At 43.8% G+C, this 13,732-nt stretch overlaps 1 protein-coding gene across 1 annotated transcript; it reads left to right on the forward strand.

The window, feature by feature from the left end:
• Positions 1–984: 984 nt before the first annotated feature.
• LOC124157034 (cytochrome P450 307a1-like) lies at positions 985–5,819 on the forward strand. Its single transcript, XM_046531500.1, has 3 exons — positions 985–1,967; positions 2,600–3,598; positions 4,033–5,819. Exons 1-3 carry the CDS (start codon positions 1,553–1,555, stop codon positions 4,383–4,385), a joined length of 1,767 nt encoding a protein of 588 aa, XP_046387456.1. The 5' UTR covers positions 985–1,552; the 3' UTR covers positions 4,386–5,819.
• Positions 5,820–13,732: the final 7,913 nt, after the last annotated feature.

The raw sequence follows: 13,732 nt of genomic DNA on the forward strand, positions 1-13,732 counted from the left end.
AGTTAACCTCAGTACTTTCACGGAGGGCAGATTTTGATTTGTGAGATGAAGGGTAAATTCTGTGCGGGGTTCACTCGATACATCTGCTCAGAAATTTTTGAAATGATATCGTAAGTCTTAACGCAATAATGCGTCACCAAAAAAAACAATACGACCAGTTAAGTGAGTTTGATGCTCTTAATATGAAGGCATGCCTCCTGTTCGACCGTATTTCTTTGGACGCATACAACTTATAATTTAAACATGAAATTTTCGGGGATTAGAGTAGACCCATGTCAACTTTTGCCTTTATCTTGAATTTAAAAATCGTTCCCAAGATTTTCTCAGATGCATTTTCTTATCTTTGATGAAAAGGCAATTGTTGATAAAAGTCTACTCATTTCACCTCAAAATTTCACGATGAAATCATAGTTTTACGCGTGTAATCCGTCACCAGAGAGAGGCAGAACACGAGAAGTCGAGAGGGAGGAATATTAAAAGAGACAGTGTTCCTCTGACTTGAAAAATGGAGTAGAACAACACGGAGTGGTATTGCACGGTCGAAGCACGATCGGAGATTGGCATCGCACCTACATTCACTCAATCGCACTTTTGCATTTCACTCGCGCGTCTTACGGCGCTGTTCCCGGGAAGCACACTTAAAACTGGTTCGAAAAATGCGCGCACTCTGCCTACTTCCGTAGCACGGGTGCTGGGGCGAGGAGCCCGGGGAAACACGTCGCACTTTGCCGCCGCGGCGGCAATCTTCGCGGATTGCTGTCTTCTCATTACGGGGCCTTCGAGGCTCGATCACTGTGGGCTTGTTGGGCGGGGGGCGAACTCGCAACGGCCCCCATTCAAATCACTCGCTCGCGTGGTCGAGCACGAAGGGAGCGGCGGCCCCCCCGCTTCGCCCCACATATCGCTCCCACCGCCAACATCTTGATAGGAGGCAGAAGGGAAGGGGGGAGAGCAGTAGTAGGAAGAAGAAGAAAAGAAGTCACTCCATAATGTATCGCGGGCTCTGAATCAATTCAGCCACAGAGGGAAGAAAAAAAGGCGACCCCCCTCCCCTCTGCCCACTCGCAGGATCAGGATTCTGGTCAGCAGATGTAGTTGGGGGACCTCATCCCCCTTTTGGGGGAGGGGTGGCCCACCGCGGGTATATAAGCTGGGGCCGCGGCCCAGTCCTAGTTGTCGAGCCAGGAAGGACAAGAGGCGGAGTAAAGGAAAGCTTTCGCGTCCTTCTTACCACATCGCTCGAGACAAGAGTCGGAAGGAAGTCGCCTTAAAGAGGGAAACGTCGGTCTCCATTCCGAGTTTCCAGTCGTCTCGCGTCTCCTTAAACTCGCCCGACCACGATCTAACTTTTCGAGAAAAATATTCATTTTTTTCGGATCGGAGTTCGTGCCGTGCGTTTGAGAGAACAGCGATAAGAGTCCAACCAGAAGCTTCCTCATTCCCTCCCCTCGCATCCAGAAGCACGCCGGAGCCCTCATCCCCGAGATTAGCGAAGGACACCGTCGACTGAACGATCGAGACATCCTTGACCAGCGATCTGCAAGCTACAGCGATGGAGTTGGCGGGCAACATCACTCACCTGCTGATGGCCGGAGTGGTCATCCTGACCCTCATGTGCCTGGTTGACGCGCTGAGGGCCCGCCTCGCCGCCTCCGAGGAGCGACGCAAGAAGCGCAAGGCCCTGGAGGGCGGCGTCGACGCCCCCGAGGCCCCTGGACCCAAGGGCCTGCCCCTGCTCGGCTCCCTTCACCTGCTCTCCGGCTACGAAGTCCCGTACGAGGCGTTCGGCGTGATCGGTCGCCAGTTCGGTCCCGTGGCGTCTCTCGCCCTCGGCTCGGTCAAGTGCGTCGTCGTCAACGGCGCCGAGGCCGTGAGGGAGGTGCTGCTGGGGCCCAAGGGCGGACACTTTGACGGACGGCCTGACTTCCGGCGCTACCACCAGCTCTTCTGCGGCGACAAAGAGAATTGTAAGTGTCCACTGTGCAATCTACGGCATGTAATATTGAGTCAAATTTTAAAAAACTGTAGTGATATTTCAATGTTGAATGTTTCCAAAGATAGGAAATCCAAATGTCAATGAAACTTGGAAATATAAATATCTCCGACAGCGGTTTTTCGATTGCCTTGGGCAGTCATCAACAGGGAAGAGAATATGCGTTAACTCGCCGAGGGCAATGGCTAACGGCCTTGGTCATTTTTTCCTTCCAACTTTAACTGGCATTTGGAATTCTTGTCTAGGGATATATTCACTCCAGCCAACTCACCTTAATTTATTCGGCTTATTCTTCCTCGGAAAATTGTAATACTTGCAATAATAATATAACGCTGGACTCTCAACAAATTTTCACTATGTGCCGACCTCTGTCTCAATTAGATCGCGGTAAATATTGGTTCAAGTACGAGCATTGTGCCGTGCAAGGATGACTGCGCCCATATCGTTAAAAATGGAATGTCAACCCGACCTCTCTGCGTCAATATTGCAACAAAAACAAACTTTTCCTATCGTCTGACAAGTGATATCGGTCAATGACGAACTATTTCTAGGAGTGTAAAACTGTCTCTGCCGCTCTAACCGTACTCTCTCTCCTTTCTCCCGTAGCTCTTGCCTTCTGCAACTGGTCCGACGTCCAGAAGCTGAGACGGGACATGCTCAAGGGCCACACCTTCCCCCGGGCCTTCTCCGCCCGCTTCCACGTGCTCGACACCATCCTCGCCAACGAGATGCAGTCGCTCCTGAGACGCATCGAGACGGCATCCACCAACACCACCGCCAACAACAACAACACCACCAACAAGAGATCCCGCGCTTTCGACAACGCCTCCAAGCTGGCCCTGGGGGTCGCCGCCCTCCTTCGCCGATCTCTCTCGGGCCCCTCCGCCCTCACCACCACCCACGACGAGGACGAGGGCCCCAAGGCCCAAAGCGAGGCCCCGGCCAGGGCCCCCGCCGCCGCCAAGCCCCTCATCCTGCAGGCGGTGGCCAACGTGTTCACCTCGTACTTCGCGGGCAAGCGGTTCGCGGAGGACGGCGCCGATCCCGCCTTCGCCCGCATGGTCACCGACTTCGACGCCATCTTCCACGAGGTGAACCAGGGCTACGCCGCCGACTTCCTCCCCTGGCTCCTCCCGCTGCACGGGCGCCACCTGGCCAAGCTGTCCGCCTGGTCCCACCGCATCCGCGGCTTCATGATGGACGCCCTGGTCGGCGGCCGCACGGAGCAGTGGGAGGCGCGGCAAGCGGCGGGGGAGGAGGCCGAGGAGACGGACTACGTGGGCGCGCTCGTGGGCCACGTGCGGTCGGGAGCCGAGCCGCGCATGTCGTGGGACACGGCCCTGTTCGCCCTGGAGGACATCATCGGCGGTCACTCGGCCGTGGGCAACCTGCTCATCAAAGTGCTGGCGTTCGTGTCGACGCGCCCGGAGGTGCAGACGAGGGTGCGCGCGGAGATGCGGCAGGCGCTGGGAGGCGAGAAGAGGCCGCTCCGCCTCTCCGACCGAACCAACATGCCCTACACGGAGGCCATCGTGTTCGAGGCAATCAGGCTCATCTCATCGCCAATCGTCCCTCACGTCGCTAACAAGGACAGCACTATTGGAGGTGAGTTCGAATGCTGATGATCTATTCCTTTAATCTATGACTTAGGGTACCATTAACTAGGTGATGGAACTTTTCCATCATGTACACCAGAATGATTTTCAATATTCCTCTATTTAAAACAGTTTCATCAGGAGAATAGTTAAGATGCACTGCTACTGTGTACCGTCGCAATCCGACGTTAAAAGATTGGAAATTTGCAATTCTTTCCACGTAGAAATTCTTTATTCCAAACTGGAAATTTCTGACACCGAAAAATAGAATCACTCATACTAAAAAAAGACTAATCCAGAATGCCAGGGACATTATAAAACGAGAAGAAATAGATTATTTTTCACATCATCCTCCTTCAAAAAACTTTTAATTTCACTCATTGATTAGTGTTGGCTGTATTGAAAGAACGCTGTTACTAATGATATTCTTTCTTTTTTCAATAGGATATCGAGTGGAGAAGGACACACTCATCTTCCTCAACAACTACGACCTCAACATGAGCTCTGAACTCTGGGACGAGCCAGAGGCCTTCAAGCCCGAGAGGTTCTTGGTCAAGGACGCGGGGTCAGAAGGTCAGCTGAGGCTCAAGAAGCCCGAGCACTTCCTGCCCTTCGGAGCCGGCCGGCGGTCGTGCATGGGCTACAAGCTGGTGCAGTACGTGTCTTTCATCGTGCTGGGCACGGTCCTCGAGCAGTACAACTTGGTGCCGGTCCCTGGAGAGGACTACAGCGTCAAGATCGGCAACCTCGCTCTGCCCGAAGACACTTACAAATTCATTTTCGAAAAGGTCCGATGAGGAGACAAACAAAATCATCCATTATTTATATAAAAACAAACAGAAATCATCAGGGTTTTGTGAACCGCCAAAGGGCAGTTCTCTAAGTTCATAGCCGACATATAGGTTCGCCAAAAAGTTGGTCATCGCCTAATATAGGGAATTAAAAACGCCGTTCAACGGGTTCAATTAAGGCATTAAGGAATAGGAAAAACGTGAGATTTGACGAATGACGGGATCTTTCTGCATTTGCCTTTGATTAAGAGATACCATGGAGGGCTAAACCGCTGCCGGCATTTACCCCTCGATTTCCGAGCCGGATAAATTCGCATGGGAGCTGTAAATAGCTTACGAGAGTTCCTTTTAAGACGCCGCCAACGGATTTCTAACAAACTGTGAACTCGAGGCGTTTGTTTTTCAACGGCTGACACCGTAACAGCCGTCATATTTAGTTATCTATATTTATTTGTTGCGTTTAATTTAATTAATTTCAAGATAATACAATGCTAGGTGCTACCACTTACGAATTGCCCGGCTTTCAAAGCCAATGGAATAATTCGATTTGCTAAGTATGCAGCACAAAATAACATTGTCTTAATAATTATATTATTTTGCCGAGGATTGATTCCTCGACAAAACAAGAGTGAATTGTGGTAGGTAGAGGTTGAATTCACTTGCGCGAACTAACACTCAACGATTACCTTGATAGCAGATGTTCAATGTTACGGTCTTAATGCCCTAAACATGTCTGCTCTATAATGTAGGCTAAAAGAAAAAGTCTTGAAATTGGAAATTATCTCTATGTATCTATTTCCTCACTCTATTTTTAGGGATTTTTTTAAATTATTTATAACCAAAGAAATGTACGAACTGATAAATAGGCTGACATGCGTTGTATCAACGTGAATCTACAGCCTTTTTTAATGACTGGTAGAACTATAATAATGTTCAGTAGAGAGGGTTCTCTTAAGCACTTACAAAGACTAACACTACAGAAGACTATATTTTCCGGATTAGCTAAACATTTCTCTTGCGTCAGTCAGCACTCTGTGATATACGTCAGCTTATGATATTAAGATGTGTAAAGTCAAAAAGGTGGTCCCTGTTAGTTAAATTGTGATATTTGGTTGTAATCTTAATTAACTGTATATAACCAAAGAACGAACAGGTGACATCATCTCTCCCTTTCTCAGCCGATTGTACTACTGGTAGCGTAGCTATCTACTCCTCCTTTCTCTACGATAGCTTAGTACTGAAATCCGCTTCTCTGTTACATATAATGGTAATTATTTTTTTCAACAATAAATGTTATTTAATGCCTTTAATGTTTGTCTACCACATAAATGGTAGCTCATAAGGTATATGTTATTATGTCTTAAGGAATCTTAATGCATAAATTTGTGATTTTACTGTGCATACCAATCATTTATTAATAAAAATGTTACATGTTAAATATATGTGGATGATTTCAATGCACCCCATCCCATTCCTAACCTGTTCGTTTCCGCCGCGGAATTCCTTGATTAAAAAGGTGAAGTGTCATTTCGGACTGAAGGCACTTAGAAGATAGAGGACTTGTCTAGAAAAAAATGCTATCAAAAGTCCAACATTTATCTCACTTAATTCCAGAAAGAAATTAGTATCGGTAAGATTTGAAATTGACAAGAGCCTAGCGCTTTAAAAAGTGGTTAAAACGTAAGTCCGACTAAACCTGCCCAATAATAAAATGAAAATATACGATCAAATGGATTAAATGTTTCAATGGTCTGATAAAATCAGCCTTTCAAATAAATTATTCGTAAATATTTCCGCATTCCGAGACGGGCGCTCAAAACAAAATACAAATCAAATATTTATTTTTACATTTTTTACTTCGAAAATACAAATGGATAATAAAATAATTTCTTATACTTATAAAAAGTTATTTGTCTCAAGCCAAGCGATTAATCTCGAGGAGTAATGCGATCACGAAGAGATACATGAAGAAAAAAGAGCATGTTAAATAGGGTCACTGCGCCTTATTGACACACATGAAGATGAGTCACATTGTCAACATTGGTATTTCTTTACGTGCATTCATTGTACCGGCGAAATTAGGATTAATTAATCCAATCAACCATTTAAAAAAAGAAGAAAAGCAACATACATCCGTATCCTTAAAGAAAAATTGAAACATGGAATTCGAATCCATGGCCTCATAGTCAGCTCAGGAAGACTTGAGCCCACCAACACCAACGGCGATACGATACGAGTTATTCTTATAAACGAGTTTATCTTCCCACCGCCCTCTTCCTCCACACCTAACTTTCAAATGGAACGAAAAAGCGGCTAATATAAGAGGACGACATCAATTATTTCCGACAGGATAAGCAATTAAGCATTATTTACGAATAAAGAGGGACCCTTTACCACAGACAGCGCTGTACGTTCAGTCATATGAAGAAGTTAGCGTAGGCATGTTAAGAATTTTTTTTCGCGTTGATTCTAAGACTGCTCTATTAATTTAGCCCCTCATAGTAATATTTATAAGCACGAGTTCAAATCAATGAAGAATAAAAAAAATACTTACTACGATTTATAAATAATAGCTTTTGACCATTACCATTACTTTACCTCGGGTTTTTTAGGATAGTGTTAGTGCATTTGATGCAAACTTGCCTGGGTGTTCTAAAGTACTTTTTCACCTCTTGGAGATCACTGTAGACACGTCTTCGGCAGTAACTCGGTAGGTTCTTGCATTGCTGCGTCAAGCCTTTTCTTAGATATTATAAGAAAACAATCTAAGGCTTTCCAAAGTAGTAAATTCAATTAAACTATTACTTAAGGCTACTACCCACTCACCATTAAAATTTTTGAGCACAAGAAAAAGTTTGTGCAAACAGAAAGCCCGTGGAAATACTCCGAACCAATACAACCTTTTGCAAGATATCAAACGGCACTCTCAGAAGAGCATAAGTCACACGAAAAACACCAGCTACATGCGTGCGTCTTTAGGTCCGTCAAAAATGTTATTTTTTCCTAATGGGTCTGGGATTCAATTCCTAGGAATGAGCGCTATAACCCAGATCCATCGGAAAATATTTCCACAAAGGACACGCGGCATTAAGTCAAGCAATTGATTTTGAGGTCACAGACATTATTTAGCCTAAGCACACAGCGGACTTGATTTCCGAATCGATATGAAAATTTATGGACGGTTTAAATTTAAAAAAGTGAAAGCTGCATTCTACTTTTCACATACTAAAATGTTCACAGCGATTATCGGCAGGCACACATAGAAACCCTGAAAAGGTCCTTCAACGAGAAGCGAAGGAACAACTGAATTAAGGAATTCGGTCGACGGACGGGAAAGATAAAGTTACAGCGAAAATGATTTCTTTTTCAAACACTCTCTCGAAAGTTTGGGATTCGAAAGCGCAAAATTTGCCGCCCACTTTTCGTGAGTGGATGACGTCATTTGGGCTCGGGTTAATTGACTCGATCAGGTTGTATTGAGGGATAGAATCACTCGCTAGAGTGCAAATAACAACGAACCGCGCGAGGCCAACGCACAAGGCCGAGCAGTATCTGAGGAGCGGTAACCCGCTTGGCATCGAGTTCGTGATGTCACCAAATCATCGGCGATAGGGCTGAGTCAGCAATATTTTTTCGAGAGTAGCTCGAAAAGTAGATGACGCACAATGTTCCCAAATCGAAAATCGCCGGGCAAAAGTCCAAAATAGCCTATCTATAGATATCTATCACTATAGTGATAGTTTCTTGAAACTTTGAACAGACTTTGGTGATTAAGGAATAGTAAGTCATTTCTCATACGTCTCACTCGTTACCTAGATTCAGAGATTCAAACACGACCGAATTTACAAAAAAAGTTACATAGGAAAGGTTATTAAGTATATAAAAAATTAAGAAATACGTGACTATGAAATGGCTAGAAAATAGGAAAGTGAAATGGAGGGCTGCGTCAAAAAAATCTCACGATTGTTGGCTTATGATGATGATCTATTTTTTTTATAAAAAAAGCTATTTGGACTTAAGTCCGGCGATATCCGATTTGGGACCACAGTGCGACGGATCAAATAACGGAAAAATATGGGAATTACAATTTGTCTAAGTCTATCACAATCAAATGTAGCTTTTAAAAAATTGTGAAAGAGCTAATTAAACGATTGGCGACCGCTTATAATAACAGTTCAAATGTCTATCCTCGGATTAGATCATGGAAATGATTGAGTACCTATCGTGGATAGTGATGGGCCTCTGAAGAAATTTCGTATTATGTTACAGTGAGGATTTTGGAAGCATTTCACTGTGGCTTGTAATTATCCTATAATGAAGCATGAATCTTGTAATCACAGTCCAGAAATTTCTATGCTCAGCAGAAGGATGTAAATAGATAAAGAGGACTCCACGTAAAAATCACATTTACGAAATAAATAACAACGGTATTTTTTTGGTCTTCTTATAACATGATGGCAAGCTGGTTTGAAATGTATGCCAAAATTGCCGACATGTACTCTGGGGCACATATATATTAGCGTTCACTCCCTCTTGAAATGAGAAAATAAATAAAAATTGAGCACCTCAATCCGAATGAGTTCAATGAATCACGCGCGAGAGCATGACAGTGGAACGTATCGAATTCACCACAAGTACCTACTACTATTCAAACCGAGCGATGAATCGACAACGGGGAATGCCATTTCAACTTAGACCACTGACATACATACTCATTAATTTGGCCCCACTAGCGACCAATTTTCAGTCAAATTAAATTTGTTCCCTTTAAACTTTTATGTTTGGGTTGGAGATATGGTCAAAATGGTCATTTAAGTGGTAGTTAGGGAATCCAACACTGGATTGACGCCTCAGTGTAAGACGGCAACTGTACAGTACATATATGTCTACAGCAGTGGTGCAGCGAGGTGGTTTTGGGGGATAACCCCCTCCCCCCCCAGAGCTCAGAGAAATTTTTACGTTTAATCCATTTTACTTAAATCGATATTACTAATACAATAGTGCAAGGATGAATAAAATACCCCTCAGAAAGCCGTAAAACTCACCGTTTTGAACCATTTATCTTAAAATTCCGCAATTTATTAATCTCGCACATACCGCTTATCATGGTGGGTATACCATAACCCCACACACCCCGGTATTATAGTTGCACCTAACCCCCCCCCCCCCCCCCCAGCCTTAATTCCTAGCTGCGCCCCTGGTCTACAGAGAATTGATTAGGCTTTGCCAATAAACTTCAAGAATGCATCAAAATGCCTATGATTGGTGCTGACGATTACAATGGAATGATGCATTAACATTCTGTACGTAAACCATTCGGATGCCGATAGATTTTTCCCAATAATAGTGGTGTTGTCCTCCGAAGACCCAACACATTTTAGAGGAGGCGTACGATTCCAATCACTATAGCAAGTTTCATCTCGATCCTCAGGTAAACATGGCGGCAATTCTATTAGAGGGAAAATATATGTTTATGCAGAATATCCGAACGGGGTGTTTCACCAATTTTTAATAAGGCCTGAGCCACACTATCATTTTCAGAGTTGAGTCCAGCCATGGCCAGCCTTACCATCGCTTTTTCCAAGTCTCGACACGTCGCTCTTTCTGTCACTGAAGCCCTCGCTTACATCCATAGGCAGATTTTAGGGGAGGCACGTGCCCCCCCCCCTCCCCCCAGACGCTTAAAAAATTTACAAATTTTTTTACGGTGATCACTACGTTCGTTTTTTTATAACGGAGTCTCAATAATTGAATTTCATATTAGTAACTTTCATGTTAAAATAGGGAGAATATTTCGCACAGATATTGTTGTGTATATCTTGTATTTAAACTCAAGTAATGAGAAGATTATGACCATTGCGCCTCTCACCCCCCGGAAAAAATCCTGGAACCGCCCCTGCTTATGCCGACTTCTTGCCAATCAGAACGTACGGCGGTGTTGCGCGATAGTAACGCCGCGGTGGGTATTCAGTGGAACGAGTTTAAGCAAGGCACGCAGTGAAGCAGAAAAGGGACAGAAATAGTGATGGAAAAAGGGTAGCAAAAGATGGGCGAGTTATTCAAAACAATGATGCATCAAACGATCACTTTTTCGGTCCCGAAAACCTATCGCTGGAGTTATCACTCTGGGTGACGAAAATAATTATCGTGTTATTCAGGCTCTAATGTCGACTGTGATAGAGTACGAAAAATATATAAAGGCTTTCCGTTTTTCGATATAATTCGCGGCGAATACTCTATGAGCTTGAACCTATTGCAAATAAGTTGACGTCGAGAAACCGGCACGTAGCCGGGGAGGGAGAGGTGATTCTGGGGGGTCCAGCTACTCCCCCCTTCCCCCGGAATTCTTTCCCTTTGCGGTAACACATCTCCGTGACATTTCCCCTTTGGGAAACAACCACCCCTAGGCCACTGACAGCCTTTCAACCACTGAAAGGTGTGGACTGACATTAGGCCCTCAGACCTGAAATTCGCTCAAAATGAGATAATATTAAGTACTGCTGCCAAACTCCTAGAGAATACAATTTTTGAAAAAGCATGCGGATTTCGGAAACAAACTCCCGTGTAGACCAAGCTATTACAACCAAAGCCGTTTCGGAAGAAAACAATGATGACCATAAATTTCACCATAATGCAAACGATATTTGTAGTTTAATTCATTATTTTCCGATGAGTAGGAATTCAAAAAGACTACTGTTATAAGAAATGTTTGTGGTAAAGCCTGGAAGAAGCTAGGATTCGTCAAGCGTGTTGTGGGAAGGTTTTCGGACGAAAAAGTAAGAGAGAGGTGCTACTTCGCACTCGTCCGGCCACACCTGAAATGTGCAGCGAACATTTATGGGATCCGGCGCAGAAAGACTTAATCCGTGAACTGAATAAAATATAAAGGAAAGCTGCACGATTTGTCAAAAACTGCTAAGGGTGTACATAAAGCGTTACACAGATGTTAAACGAATTTGGCTGGTAGCCGCTTGACACTCGGAGGTTACGCGCTTGGCTTAGATTGCTTGTGCAATTGAGAATGGATATTTTTTTTAGAGTGACAAGGAGAAAATCATACAAGAACCACACTATTTTCCAGGTTGGATAGAAACGATAAATTAAGAGAAATATTTTTCCGAAGGGATAGGTATCGAAATATGTTTTTCCTCCGAACAATTAAGGACTTAATGAATTATAGGAGGAACTCTGTTGGAGTATTTCCTTTTTATACGTAAACGGCTGGTGTCCTAACACCCCCCGCCTTTTGAGGCGGCTTGCATACGAAGATCCGCACATGGCACCCAATTCCTCCCCGAAGCAAATTTCTAGCTGAGCGTCCGTCATGAAGTCCTTCCGAGCGAGTTGGGATTCGCTATTCTCCGACACTCGACTCGTGCACGGGCCTCGACGGCTCTTTGCTTTTTAAGCTCTAGTGAGCGATTCCCTCACTTGATGAGATGGGTCTCCCTGAACGAGTGAAATGAGCCGAAACGATAACGACGTCATCAACTCATGAAAAAGTGGGCAGGGGAAACTTTCGCGTTCTTTCCTATGAAATTTACGAGAGAATGGAGCTCTTCTTTTTTGTCACAATTTATCTTTCCCTCCCGTTGATAGAATTATTTTAACAATTCCGTGTCTGAGCGAACGACCCCATTCGTATACACCTGCTGGTAAAACCTAAATGCTTCGACCATTAACACTAGAACCGCGGACGGGACTTTTTTGTACCATCGCCCTTTGCAAATGTTTGCCATTCATGTACTAGTGGTTTGATCACTTTGAAATTTACTGAATTTTACTCATTTTTGTATGCTCTTTCGAATGGTCATACCGAAAATATTGTGCGATATTTGGTTCGCGAGAAAAACGACGATTTACCTAGAACCGCGGGATGTGACTTTTTTGTCCCATACGGGGAAAACATACAATTTCAGTTTTTTTTGTACACTTATTTTGTATTTAGCATGATAACAGTTTATTACGAAGGGGATCGATGCACAGATACCGTTATTCTGCCAGTTAGAAGCGCAGAAGGGAATAATCTGTGCACTGCGCCGGCCGCGTCACCTCTGCCCGGCGCAGCGCCCCTCTTGACAAACAACACTTTTGCTGTCAAAATAAGTTTACTGCATTCCTAGTTATACTTAATAAAACGTTTTAAACATTACCTAAACACGTTTTTTGTTCACACAAACCACAAAAAACCGTCAATTACACTTAAACGTAACAAGATCAACGTATTTTGTGAATGGGACAAAATAGTCCCATGCCGCGGTTTTGGTGGGGTTGGAAAGTTCAGAGGTTCTAGTGTCAAGAGGCTGTTAGTTCTCTAAATGAAATTTTCACGCCTCATACAAAAGTGCTAGCAACCATTTTGAAAATGAATACCTAATAACAACACAAATACTATCACAATCAATTACATATTACAAAATTTGACAAAATTTAAGCCGAGGAAGACATTTAAAACTAATAAACATTGAAAAAAAAGCGTGAGTGCTTGATACAGCAAAAAGGGCTCGATCATAACACTTGGCCAGAAACTGAGGGAAAAGAGGGTGCTCTCAACTTTTTCTACCAGTTTTTTTTGTGATTTATGCACGATAAAAGGCATAGTTTCAAGTAAGCATGATAATTTCCACTGCTTCCATTTCAATTTTCTTCATATTGAGGACTATAATGCCGAGTAGAAATTTTTCCTCGAGTTCGGAGTTGCTTAAACCGTTCCTGCCTTATCCACAAGCAGCGATCCTGAATTCACGTGACCCACAATGCACTGGGAGCCCTCATGCATTCTCATTGACATATGTACGTATGCCTAAAGAAGGTTTAAAACATTGTTTAAAGAAGGAGAGAGACAGCTTAGACCACACAAGTCAATCGAAAATCAACAGCAATTAATCGATTAATTGATCAATACTCGCTAACCATTTCTCATCATCAACCAGCTCAAATCAAAGAAGTTATCCAACTTAATCCATCCCTCGCACATGATTGGCAACAGAACTATCTTTCCTAAAGAAAAGCAGAAATAAATTGATTAACAATGCCACAGGGCAGCATATTTGAGAACAGCACCACAGTCCTGAGGCCAAAGCCAGAACTTAAGAATGCTAGGGCATTTACCAAAGCATTATTCATTGCTCTCTGGAACACTTTCACTTTAACACATTCACTACAGCTGATGCCAACTGGCATCAGTGTTGATCACGTAGCTGCCTGATGCCAATTGGCGTAAATCAAATAAAAAAAGAACTTCACTCCTCACCAAACTACAATAAATTGGTGCCACAGTGAAAGTGATAATGAGCACTTCTGGGTGGAGGTAAAAAGGTACACCACTTGCTCATCGGTGATTATTTCCTTAA

This window comes from Ischnura elegans, chromosome 4 (genome assembly GCF_921293095.1).
Source record: "Ischnura elegans chromosome 4, ioIscEleg1.1, whole genome shotgun sequence".
Classification (NCBI taxonomy): Eukaryota; Metazoa; Arthropoda; class Insecta; order Odonata; family Coenagrionidae; genus Ischnura; species Ischnura elegans.

Excerpts from the sequence above, each read along its gene's own strand:
- LOC124157034 (XM_046531500.1), top strand. The coding sequence starts at position 1,553 with ATGGAGTTGGCGGGCAACATCACTCACCTGCTGATGGCCGGAGTGGTC. Across the intron at positions 1,968-2,599 it reads CTGCGGCGACAAAGAGAATT|CTCTTGCCTTCTGCAACTGG; the intron begins GTAAGTGTCCAC and ends TTTCTCCCGTAG. Across the intron at positions 3,599-4,032 it reads CAAGGACAGCACTATTGGAG|GATATCGAGTGGAGAAGGAC; the intron begins GTGAGTTCGAAT and ends TTTTTTCAATAG.